This window comes from Hemitrygon akajei, chromosome 10 (genome assembly GCF_048418815.1).
Source record: "Hemitrygon akajei chromosome 10, sHemAka1.3, whole genome shotgun sequence".
Taxonomy (NCBI): domain Eukaryota; kingdom Metazoa; phylum Chordata; class Chondrichthyes; order Myliobatiformes; family Dasyatidae; genus Hemitrygon; species Hemitrygon akajei.
Window position 1 is genome coordinate 143,858,990 of NC_133133.1, and position 12,770 is coordinate 143,871,759.

At 40.4% G+C, this 12,770-nt stretch overlaps 1 protein-coding gene across 3 annotated transcripts; it reads left to right on the forward strand.

Moving 5' to 3' along the window:
• The first annotated feature begins 2,549 nt into the window (after positions 1-2,549).
• Positions 2,550-10,891, forward strand: yars2 (tyrosyl-tRNA synthetase 2, mitochondrial). 3 transcript variants are annotated; one of them, XM_073059212.1, is made up of 5 exons: positions 2,550-3,447; positions 3,564-3,731; positions 5,490-5,645; positions 7,878-7,990; positions 10,201-10,343. In XM_073059212.1, the coding sequence occupies exons 1-5, from the start codon at positions 2,681-2,683 to the stop codon at positions 10,209-10,211; spliced, it is 1,215 nt and encodes a 404-aa protein (XP_072915313.1). In that variant the 5' UTR covers positions 2,550-2,680; the 3' UTR covers positions 10,212-10,343. The 3 variants fall into 3 exon arrangements, with proteins under 3 accessions (XP_072915313.1, XP_072915312.1, XP_072915314.1); XM_073059211.1 differs by having other exon boundaries at positions 2,558-3,447; positions 7,878-8,048; positions 10,201-10,891; XM_073059213.1 differs by having other exon boundaries at positions 2,558-3,195; positions 7,878-8,048; positions 10,201-10,891.
• The last annotated feature ends 1,879 nt before the right edge of the window (positions 10,892-12,770 follow it).

Below are 12,770 nucleotides of genomic sequence, written 5' to 3' on the forward strand. Positions count from 1 at the left end.
TTCCCACTCCTGTAGTCATCTCCTGCAATTTGGGAGTGACCACCCCCCTGTTGTTCCTATCTACCACCTCCTCATTTTCCCATACGAATCAATGGGCAACCAGATGCAGCTCTGCTTCTGTAATATGGTCTCTAAGGACTGCATTAATTAACATTAATCCATATTCAGTCTCCTGTCAGTTCAGATCCCTTGCCCAGACAACACCTCACTCTTTGATTCCTTCTTAAGATACAGAGCCAGCAATCTACTGCAAAGCAACCTTTCACACCTCTCCACAAAAAGAGTTCTGTAATGTTCACCTGAAAATTCCAGATTGCTGTTTAAAAGTAGGATAATAAATGGTAAAATTAAGTTAAGTGACAACATTGAAACACACAACAGGCAGATTTTCTATTTACCTTCCTGAATGGCAAGAGACACTATAGGATTTTTTTTTAGACAAAAGATTATTGGCTTGTGGGTTGTGCATCTTCACATGGATAAAATGTATTTTTGCAAAGGTTCCAAATTAATTTTGAGATATAATAACTTCTGGTGGGTTAGAAAAGGCAAATAAAAACTGAAGTTAATGGAAACCCAACAAAGGTGCACTCAACACGTTTTGTAAGGAAGTGACTGAGAGAAACAAATGTACTTTGGTTGATGATAAGCAAAATGAATGTACAGTCAAATTTAGAATTTGTTTCTTTGAGATATCATCCCAGAAGACAGAGATGCAACTATCCATTAGGATGATTGTCTTACTTAACATTACACAGCTTGAGAAGTGATGTGGGAATATATAACATTAGGGATGTGGTTTATGTGGGCAGGGATAATTGCCCCTGAACTGAATGGTTGTTAGGCAGTGTCAGAGGAATGTCAACTGTTAACCACATTACTGGAGTCTCATAATATGGCCAAGCTGGGATTTCAGACTGTCCCCCCTCCAAAGAATGATAGTGAACTAGCCAGGTTTTTACAACAGTCTGCTAGTTTCTTTTATTGCTGTGTGCTTTAATTCCAGATGTAATTATGTAAATTTAGTTTCCTCTGCATTAAAAATTCAATACTTAGAAAATGTTTCTATGCATTTTAATTTTACGTTTCATCTCTATCATGATCAGGACCCTGTGGTGTGCACTGTGTTTAATTGGAATTGGATTATTATTATTATTACATGTGTTTATGTACATTGAAAAGCTGGTCTTACATACTGTTCATGCAGGTCACACTGAGGCAGTACAAGAAAGGCTTCCCTCTGTGGAGAATGCATTTGCAGAAGAAATAGCAGTGATATCAATCAATGAGGACATCACAACCGAAACATATGATTGCAAACTCATGAGCAGTAGGGAGTCAAAAATAGAGAACACACTCTAACTGAAGAACCTGGCCCTTTTAGAAGGACATATCTTAGCTGAATTCTTGATGTGGAATTTGATTGAGTTCCAGTGGTGAACTAGAACTCTGGCCTTTTTTTCAGGTTAGATTCTCTCCATTTATCAGTTAGGCATGATGGAAAAGTGATCCAATTTTTCTCCTTCGTTATTCACCCATCTTCAGTTCTGCAGTGGTGAAGAGGGCTGTGTCTGCTCCTACATCTAATCCTGTATTCCTCATCCCAACCAAACCCACCCTTTCTTGTTCCAATTGAGATATATTACTACAACCATCTGGATTAGTTCCCGATTTTATTCCATAGGTTATGGTCAATGTAGGTAAAAGTGCAAAAAAACCATTAAATTGCACTGCCTGAATGGACTACACTATTTGACAATCATTCCCATTGTAGCCTCAGATCGAACTGGGCATGAAACAGCACATGGCACCATTTTAGCAGGCACAGTACTTCAACTGGGTTGCCAGTTTCTGCAGTGTTGTTTGAAATTCTAATACAGGATCATTATATCCCACAACAAATTCTCAATTTTAAAACCAAAACATCATAACCAGAGGATAATTATCCAGAGAATCCTGATGAAGGGTGCTGGCACAAAATGTCGACTGTTTACTCTTTTCCATAGATGCTGCCCGGCCTGCTGAGTTTCTCCAGCATTTTGTGTGCATTGCAGTGGATAATTGTGTTACTTTAAATTCCTTGAAAAGAACTCAAATGTGATGATGAATTACAGAGTGTATAATCGGCACTGTGGAATGAATGCCACCCAAAGGATATAGCAGTTGTTTAGAAACTGCTGATAAAAGTGAATCCAAGATAAAAAATGTGGCAAGGGTATCTTTATAACTGTAGGGTAAGGACTGCAGAAAGGAGGAGAAGGAACTGCTGTCTACCTGAATTAGAAAATCACTTCAATATTGGCATGACAGTCAACATCTCAGTTTGAGAACAATTTTCTTCAGAACAAGAGCCACTGATGTATTCTAAGCTTGAGCTTTTTAGAAGAGGATTGCAATAGAAATCAAAAAATAGAAACTGATCTAGTGAATACAGTAAAGAAGGCGAGGTAAGTTCCATGAACTTCTAAAACCTACTTGCTTTATTTTTGCGTGATTTACAGCAGTTGAATGGACTATTGTGAAGAGACTCGTTTTGCCAGTAGCTATAACCTAGTTATTAATGTGTTTAAAATCCGGGCCCAACAGAAGTCCTACTTTGCGCCACTAAGCTATCCTGCAACACCCATTAGGCACAGCAGCCGCATCTGGGCCTCCACGACCTCGCCGAGAGGCTGCCGGGATGGCGGCGCCCGTGGCTCCGCTGCTGGGTTTACTGAGGACGCCGAGAGCCTTGTTTACGGCACCGGGGAGAGCTGATACCCGCGTCTGGAGCCGATGGAAAAGCGGCGGGAGCGTCTTGCAGCTTCACCAGCGAGGCCTTTTCAAGGACGTGTTCCCGGCGGCGGGCGGGCTGCAGCAACTGCTCTCCGCCGGCGCGCAGAGCGTGTACTGCGGCTTCGACCCCACAGCCGACAGCCTGCACGTCGGCAACCTGCTGGCTCTCGTCGGGCTGCTGCACCTCCAGCGCGCCGGCCACCGCGTCCTGCCGCTGCTGGGGGGAGCCACGGCTCGGCTGGGCGACCCCAGCGGCCGCAGCAGCGAGCGAGAGGCGGTGAGCGCGGACACGGTGCGGGAGAACGCCCGGAGCATCCGGGAGGGGATCCTCGGCGTCTTCCGCAACCACCGCGCCTGCTTCTGCAGCGATGCCGAGGCCGCATCCTTGGGCCCAGTCAGCGTGGTCAACAACTCGGACTGGTATGAGGGCAAGGAAGTGGTGGATTTCATCGACACCGTAGGGAGGCACTTTCGTATGGGCACCATGCTGAGCAGGCACAGTGTGCAGTCCCGCCTTAAGAGCCCCGAGGGGATGAGCTTAACCGAGTTCACTTACCAAATGTTCCAAGCGTACGATTTTTATTACCTAAATCAACATCATGGCTGTAGGATTCAGCTGGGAGGGATGGATCAACTCGGCAACATTATGTCCGGATACGAATTCATTAGCAAGTAAAGCACATCTCTCTTGTTTACCCCCTTTGTTTTCCATTGCAAGTGGCTAGATGTTTATATGCATTTATTTTCTGCTGGTACTTTTATTGAAAAGAAAACTTGTGAATCCTTAGGGTGACTGGACAGGACGTCTATGGCATCATGGTACCGCTTGTAACCAGTGCATCAGGAGACAAACTGGGGAAAACTGCAGGAAATGCGCTATGGTTAAACAGAAACAAGACTTCGCCCTTTGAACTCTATCAGTACTTTGTCAGGCAGCCGGATTCACATGTGGAAAGGTAATTTGTTTCTCTCTGAAATTTTGGGTGGTTTTAAAAATATGTATTAAGTGCAACACCAGTATGAAGGTAAGTGGAGGGGCAGGTAGCGTCGAGGGGGCAGGGAGTCTGCAGAAGTACAGTACTTATGCAGACTCCAAGCCCCTAGATTAGGAGAATGGGCAAAGAAGCGGTTGATGGAATACAGTGTATGGAAGTTGGTAGAAGGAATAAAAGCATAGTGTTTTTTAAAAGGGAAAGTGACTTCAGGAATCAGAGTTGCAAGTGGATTTGGGAGTACTAGTGCAGAATTCCCTAAAGATCAGTTGGGAGTAATGAAGGCAAATGCAAAGTTAACATTCATTTCCAGAGAACTAGAAGATAAAATCAAGGATGTAATGCTGAGGCTTTATAAGTCATTGGTCAGACCACGTTTGGAGTACTAGGAGCAGTTTTAATCTCCATATCTAAGAAAGGATGTGTTAACATTGGAGAGGGTTCAGAGGAGGTTTATGAGAATAATCCTGGGAATTAGAGGGTTAATGTATGAGGAGTGTTTAATGGCTCTCGGTCAGTACATGCTGGAATTTAGAAGAGTGAGGGAGGATCTTATTGAAACCTGCCAGATATTGAAAGGCCTAGATAGACAGGACATGGAGAGAAGTGGCACAGTCAGAGAATAGGAAGGACGTGCTTTTAGAATGGGGATAATAAGGAATTACTTTAGCCAGAGGGTAGTGAATCTATGGAATTCATTGTCACGGAAGGCTGTGGAAGCCAATTCATTCAGTGTATTTAAAGAAGAGTTCATAGGTTCTTGGCAAGGGGGTCAAAGATTATGGGAGAAGGCAGGAGAATAAGGTTGAGAGGGAAAATAATCAGCCATGATGGAATGACAGAGCACACCTAAAGTATCGATGACCTAAATTTGCTCCCTTGACTTATGGTCTTATTAATCAAGAAGTTGTAGGAATTTGTCTTGAAAGTTGGGTTTAAAAGATTGGTTAGAATACAGTGGTTCTTTTTTTTTACATTTCCTTTCATACTTTTAAGTAACATTTACTCTATTAATTAATATGTAACTTGCAAAACTTTTCATTACACCTGTGCACATGTACTTGTGCAAATTGTTTGCTAATGTTTCAAAACAACAGTATTCAGTAAAAAGTAGACCCACCCCCCCACCCAGCAACATTGCAAAAAAAAGTCTGTTTAGAAAAAAATGTCCGTTGTCGGCTTCTGTAATTTCTATTTTCTCAAATCCTCAGTAATCTCTGTGTTGAAAGAGCCATTCCTTATTTCAGAAGTATTTGCAATTAAAAAAATTGCTTTGGGGCTCAGTCTCTACTTGGATAGTGGTTATTTCTGGTTTGAAACATGGTACTATTACCTCATTTTATTTTTTTGTATGTTTTAATAATTCTTTGGAAAAAAAATTACAACATTTTTTCATCTCTGTTTTGTGTGGTCATTAGCAAATGAAGAACATTAATTTGTGTGGAGGAGAGAGTGAGGGGAATTGATGGCTCATGGCTGATTTTCCCAGAGCTTCCAAATGTAATTAATCTCCTGATTTCTTTTCCCTCTTGTTTCTGGTCTTCAACAGAAATAACAAAAAATCATGACCCTTATCCTTTGCAATTTCCTACCGTAAATACAGTATGAGACTTGCCATCATTGGTGTTGTAATGGAAAACATTGCTTTTGGATAAAACAATAAGGTGTAGTTTTATTATGAAGCATACTTCTATCTTTTGGTTTGACTATATTTTTCTTTAGATATCTGAAACTTTATACCTTTATCCCACTTCCTGAGATTGAAAGCATCATGGTCAATCACAACATAAATCCAGGAAAGCGAATTGCTCAAAAACGACTAGCAGCAGAAGTCACAAAATTGGTCCATGGAAAAGAAGGATTAGAATCTGCCAAAAGGTGAGTACTAAAGATCTGTTGTTCAAACCCCTAGGAAGTGATATTTAGCTATATTGGTATTCCTTTATCATTGTCACTTGTACCAAGATACGGTTAAAAAAAAATCTTTTAAATTAGATCTGGGCAGATCATGTCATACATAAATACTTCAAGATAGTAGAAAAAGAAATGCAGAATATTGTGTTACAGTTGCAGATAAAGTGCAGTGCAGGTAGACAAATAAAGCGGCAGTGCCATGTTGGGGCATATTGGGAGATCAGTAGCATGAACAGTCCATTGAAGAGTCCGGTAACAGTGGAATAGAAGCTCTCTCTAAGTCTAGTGATAAATGTTCTCAAGCCTCTGACCGACAGAAGGACACCTACAGAAGCGGAAAAGCAACAATATTCTGGGCCCTTAAAACATTTAATGACCAGAAGCAAAAATAAAGACCATCTAGAAGCTGATCTGGCCAAAGGGCATGAAGACTGTAAAACTGGAGGCAAGAGGAAAGTCTGTATGAACAGATATAATGGAGGTGCAGCATGGATTTAGCATAATGCTATCTCACATCAAGAATTAAATTACCCTGGGAGCTGACACAAACTGGAGCTATATTCCCTGGAGTATAGAAAAGTAAAGGGTGATTGAAGATTTTAAGATAGTAGTAGGAATGTTATAGAAAACAAGGAGAAATTATTTCCATTGAAACGTTGAGAGCTAAGGTCATAACCTTTAGAAGTAAAGTTAGTTATTGCATGATTATGCAGAAATACTGCTGCAGATAGTAATTGATATCAAGTCAATTGATGTTTTTTTATTTAAGATTGACAGATTTTTGTAAATCAGCAGAGTTGAAGAATTTAGGGAAAAGTGTAGTCACAGAGTAGCCATGATCATGAGTGGCTCTATAGCTACTCCTGTTTGTATGGACACATTAGACATGTGATGGTGGCATCAATTCTGTCCTGGTCCACCCACATTGATGTCACAGTCAAGAAAGCCCTGTAATCACACGAAGCTAAAGAAATTTGTCATGCCCCGTAGACCTTTATCGATGCACCATGGAAAGTATTCTAACTGGATGCACAATGGCTTGGTATGGCAATTGCTCTGCATGTGACTGAAGAAACTATAGAGTTGTGGACAGAGCTCAGCACTTCACAGGAGCCAGCCCCCTATAGATTCTGTCTATGCTTCTTGCTGCCTCATTAAAGGAGCTGGTACAATCAAAGATCCCACCCCACCCCAGACATTCTCTCTTCTCCCCTCTCCCATTGAGCAGAAGATTAAAAAAAAGCCTGAAAGCATGCTCACGGACAGCTTCTACCCCACCTTTATCAGACACTTGAACATTTTCTTGTATGATAAAATGGACTCTTGACCTCATAATCTACCTCTTTATGATCTCACGTGTTTACTTGCACTGTACTTTATCTGAGCCTTTATACTTCATTTTGCATTTCTCTTCCTTTAGTTTGTTCTAATTCGAGGCACTGTGTAATTTGACCTGCATGAACAGTATGCAAGAGAAACTTTTCACTGTATCTTGGTACATGTGACAATAATAAACCAATTCCAATACAAGCATTCTTCCCCAGGAATAATGGTTGACCTCAATGCCAACTTGGAATATTTGCAATATAAAATAATTTCCTGATACCTTTTTAATTATGTTGTGCTTTACTGTTAAGAGTCGATGATTTCGGCAATATTTTCAGAAACTTATTTCCAAATGCACTACCATCCTCTGGTGACATTAGGAGGATTGGCCAGAAGTTTTATTATAAGTGGAGATCAAAAGTCTTTCCTGAATGACCTCATTAGCTTCTCCAAGTGTTCTGTATTTTCCATAGAGTGCTTAGCAAAATATTTTTATTGCATTAATTTATAAACTATTCCATTTAATATCCTGTGGCATAATTTGTCAGCTTTTTACATTTTATATATACTGCTCGATAATGCATAATTATATTTCTTTATAGAATTGTTTGTTTGTCTCGTGGTAACATTCAGTTTTCAGAATCCAGGGAAACCATGAAGACGTTTTCAATATGGGATGTTGGGCATCCCTTGAGCAAACAGTAACTTGATTTAACTGTTTGGTAGTTCAGCAGGTTGGGAGAAATTTTGTTTAATAACGTGTGGCTGTCAGTCTTAAACTTTGTAACTTTTCTCTTCAATTCAGCTGACCAAATTCTAGTCTGGTATTTTGCTGCTAATTATGTTCAGTTCTACTGTTTTTCCTTTCAGATGTACGAATGTGCTCTATCATAACAGTGTGGATGCACTGGAGACCATGTCGGATGAAGAACTAAAAGAATTGTTTAAAGAAGCATCATTCTCTGAGAATCTGCTTGAGCCAGGTACAACAGTGCTGGATCTTTGTCGCAAAGCCAACGCTATTCCAGATGGCCCCAGAGGGTATGTCTCCAACACTGAACTTTTTACAGATCAGGTGGCAAACACTTGTCAGGAGTTGTTAAGACAAAGTGGTTCTCAATCTTTTTTTATGTCAAAGACCAAAACCACTAGCAAGAGGTCCATGGACCCCTGGTTGGGAACCCCTTCACTAAGGAAATCAACATAGCATGACTCCATCATTTATTCTTTCCAACCTTGGTAGTGTCATGCATTTTGATAGCTCAGCTCTGTATTAGCCCATTAGGGATTCTTTCTTTAAAATACTGTATAATCCTGTTGTTTCTGTCTCGACTACACTGTTTTAGATTGTGATTTTATTTTTGACCATTTACAGTACTGTGCATAAGTCTTACGCACATGTATATAGTTAGAGTGCCTAAGACTTTTGTATACTACTGTTGTAATTTGAATTCACTTTGTTTTGCATCCTTCACATACATGAGGGGTAAAAATCTTTTAATTTGCATCTCCATCTGAATCTGCAATGTGAAAATTATAGTAATTTGTAATAAATAGTGTATACAGTAAAATATATAACAGAACAGTCAATATAGCTTAGAAATTCAATTGTGTCAACGTGAATTAATCAGTCTTGATGACCTATTGGAAGAAGCTGTCCCGGAGCTTGTAGGTATTGGCTTTTATGCTGTGGTACCTTTTCCCAGGTAGTAGCAGCTGGATCAGTTTGTGGCTGAGGTGACTCAGGTCCCCAATGATCCTTCGAGTCCTTTATCCTGTTGCTGTAAATGTCCTGAATAGTGGGAAGTTCACATCTATAGATGCACTGGGCTGTCCTCACCACTCTCTGCAGAGTCCTGCAATTGAGGGAAGTACAATTCCCACACCAGGCAGTGATGCAGCCAGTCAGGATGCTCTCAATTGTGCCCCTGTAGAAAGTTCTTAGGATTTGGGGGCCCATACCAAACTTGCTCAACCGTCTGAGGTGAAAGAGGTGCTGTTGTGCCTTTTTCACCACACAGCCGGTATGCACAGACCTCATGAGATCCTCAGCGATGTGTATGCAGAGGAACTTAAAGCTGTTCACCCTCTCAACCACAGATTCATTGATGTCAATAGGGGTTAGCCTGTCTCCATTCCTCCTGTAGTCTACAACTAGCTCCTTGGGGAGGGGGGTGGTGTGATAGATGGTAGAGGAGAAGTGTCAGGAGCGGGGGTGGTGGGGGGATGGTCGGTGTGTAGACCAACCCTGAAACGCCTGGCAAGGTCTTTTGATTCCAAGCAATTGGTTTATTGATCATTACAGAATGTCTCTCTGCTGCTTTCTGCTCCCACTCCCTGCCCTCTTCACACTCTCAGTCCACAATAGAGGCCCATATCAGAATCAGGTTTAACATCGCTCACGTGTGTCATGAAAATTGTTTGTTTTTGCAGCAGCAGCAGTGCACTGCAATATATAAACTTACTACAGTAATGTGCAAAGTCTCAAGGCACCCTGGGTGTATGTATGTGCCTAAGATTTTTGTGCAGTACTTTATATATTTTAGTAATATTTCATTAAAATGGTAAAATTATCATGGCCCATTCAGAAATTCCCATTGCCCTCAGTATCTTGTTTTTACTTGTGGCCCCTACAAAATCTGGCAAGGCCCAAGTTGAGAACCATCCAATCCCTAAATGGACATTGAAGCTTTGGACACTACCTCACTTTTTTAAATTACAGTATTTTCTGTTTTTGCACATTTTTAAAAAATCTATTCAATATAGGTAATTGATTACTTATTATTTTATTTTATTATTCTTTTCTCTCTCTGCTAGATTATATATTGCATAGAACTGCTGCTGCAAATTTCACGTCACATGCCGGTGATAATAAACCTGATTCTGATTTATCGGAAACTTATCAGAAACTTTTTGATGAAAGGTCAAACTAGGTTTAAAAAAAACAACTTAAGCTCATAAATTGATCAAGTGCTACAGTTCTCTATAAAATGATCAGTTTGAATGGGAATGGTTAGCAATGTCAGTGCCAATCTTTCTAAATGGGTTAACCTCTGCTCTAGATTTGAGTTTTGATAACAAGTTTTGTTAACAGTACTCTTGTGAATAATAGTTTTAAGTAGAAGTTAGTTGATTGAGGAGCAATCATTTCGAAAATCCAAGCTACATTGAAGTTTTGTTTCTTCCATTCTAGGTACCAGATGATCATGGATGGTGGGATTTGGATTAATCACTTACGAGTGACGAAACCAGAACAAGTGTTGGTTTTAAAGCAACATATTCTGACAAATGGACTGTCATTGCTAAGAGTTGGAAAGAAAAATTATCATATTGTGAAATGGCTCAATCTGATAACTTAGTCACTGAAGTTCATGGTTGTTATATTGTCATTGTTATAAGTGGTATGCAGAATGAAACATTTGGTGCTGTATGTTTTCCTCACTGAGGAAAACGTGAATAATGCAAACTTGATCGCAATGTGCTAAATTAGAATAATGCTAGAGTGCTTCTGAGTCAGGGTTATACAGTAAAGCTAGATTTGTATATTAGTTACTAATTGACATCTTTAATCAAGTTGTAAAATAAACCTAAAAATTGAATTCTCTGAATGGGTGGTGGCACTGATTTAGAATTGGATAACATACTTTCTCAAACTTGCGTATTTGTGAAATCAGTTCTTGGGATTACATACAGCCATGTACTAAATGCATCCACTGTACTATGTACAGACATTTATTCTCACTGAGTGAGGGAGATAATCAAAATAACTGTTATGTCCATCTACATGAAATGTTATTTGTATAAAATTTGCACAGCATTGAGAAGAGTACCTCTGTATCGCAGTTAAATATGAAATGAATTAAAAGGTACAATTTTTAATTTCACATTTGGATTTATTTTGTGCTGAAATGACAACTATCTGGGGAGGAAATGGATGAAGGAAAAGGCATAGTGGTTGATGAGAAATTGTTTTAGACTACTGAAAGAATCAAGCTGAAACCACTGAAAGAGAAAGGATTGGGTACTGTAAATCCCAAACACTATTCTGATGTCCTGCTTCAGAAGGACTAAAGCTATGTACCACAATCGGGTGGCTCTTGGTGGAAAAAACACTTCGGAGTATCCAACGGGCTTGAACACCTTGTAGCAACTGAAGCCTGGGAGTCAATAGGTCATAAGGTACCATTTGAGAAGACCACCATTATTGGGTGTTTTGAGAAGCTCTGGCAACACTTCTGTTAATGCTGTTGTTTTGAGATTAATCTGATGGAGATAATGGTGTGGATTAGGTGGCTGGCAGTCCAGTAGGTCAACAAAGTTCATAACAGTAGAAATAAGTTAGCATCTTTTAAGAGCAGGAGTAGGCCATCTGGCCTGTCAAGCCTGTTCCGCCATTCAATAAGATCATCTCCACCCACCTGCATTTTCCCCATAACCCTTAATTCCCCTACAATGCAGAAATCTATCCAACCTTGTCTTAAATACATTTACTGAGGTAGCCTCTAATGCTTCATTGGGCAGAGAATTCCACAGATTCACAACTCTTTGGAAAAAGTAGTTACTCTTCATCTCCGTCCTAAATTTACTCCTCCAAATCTTGAGGCTATGTCCCCTAGTTCTAGTCTCTTCTAGCAGTGAAAACAACTTTCCTGCCTCTCTTGTCTACCCCTTTCATAATTTTATGTTTCTGTAAGATTTCCTCTCACACTTCTGAATTCCATCAAGTACAGTCCCAGGTGACTCAATCTTTCCTCATAGTCTAACCCCTCATTTCTGGAATCAACCTGGTGAACCTCCTCTGCACCATCTCTAAAGCCAGTATAGCCTTCCTCAGGTAAGGAGACCAGAACTGAACACAGTACTCCAGGTGTGGCCTCACCAGTACCCTCTACAGTTGCAGCATAACCTCCCTGCTCTTATCTGCTGCATCTGCAAGCCAGCCTGTCGTGATTCATGCACAAGCACTCCCAAGTCCCTCTGCACAGCAATATGTTGCAATTTTTTTTACAAATTAATTAATAATCTGATGTTCCATTTTTCCTTCCAAAGTGGATGTCCTTGCATTTACCAACATTGTACTGCATTGTCTGCCAGACCCTTGCTCCCTCACTTAACCTATCTATATCTCTGCAGACTCTCTGTATCCTCTGCATAATTTGCTTTTCCACTCAATTTAGTGTCATCAGCAAACTTAGATATACACTACACTTGGGCCCCTCTTCCAGATCTTTAATGTATATCATGAACAGTTGTGGGCCCAGTGCCAACTCCTGCAACACACCACTCAACCACTGATTGCCAGCCAGAGAAACACCCATGTACCTCAACTCTGCTTTCTTTTAGTTAACCAATTCTCCATCCATGCTAATACATCACCCCCAACTCTATGCATCCTTATCTTATGGGTAAGTCAGTAGGTCATGGAGAGCATGTGCCAGATTGTCCATAATGGATCCAGTTTGTTTAGTGCCCTCTTTTCCATCACTAACTCAAAAGAGTCCGGGTTGTAGCCAAGGATGGATCAAGCCTTTCTGATGAGTTTATTTAGGCTTTTAGTATCACCAGCACCGATGCTGCTCCCCTAACAGCAAAAACTGCACTTGCTACAACAGACTGGTAAAAATCTCTAACATCCTGCTGCACACATTAAAGGATCTCAGCTTCCTTAGAAAATAGAGACTGCTCATCCCTTTCTTGTAAACAACCATGGTGCTGGTTTTCAGTCAAGCCTGTTGTCAATGTGAACACCCTAGTATTTGTCTC

Bases quoted from the DNA above. Each gene is read 5' to 3' on its own strand.
- yars2 (XM_073059211.1), top strand. From the start codon at position 2,681: ATGGCGGCGCCCGTGGCTCCGCTGCTGGGTTTACTGAGGACGCCGAGA. The intron at 3,732-5,489 runs GTAATTTGTTTC...ATTTTTCTTTAG, and splicing joins CCGGATTCACATGTGGAAAG to ATATCTGAAACTTTATACCT. The intron at 5,646-7,877 runs GTGAGTACTAAA...TTTTCCTTTCAG, and splicing joins GGATTAGAATCTGCCAAAAG to ATGTACGAATGTGCTCTATC.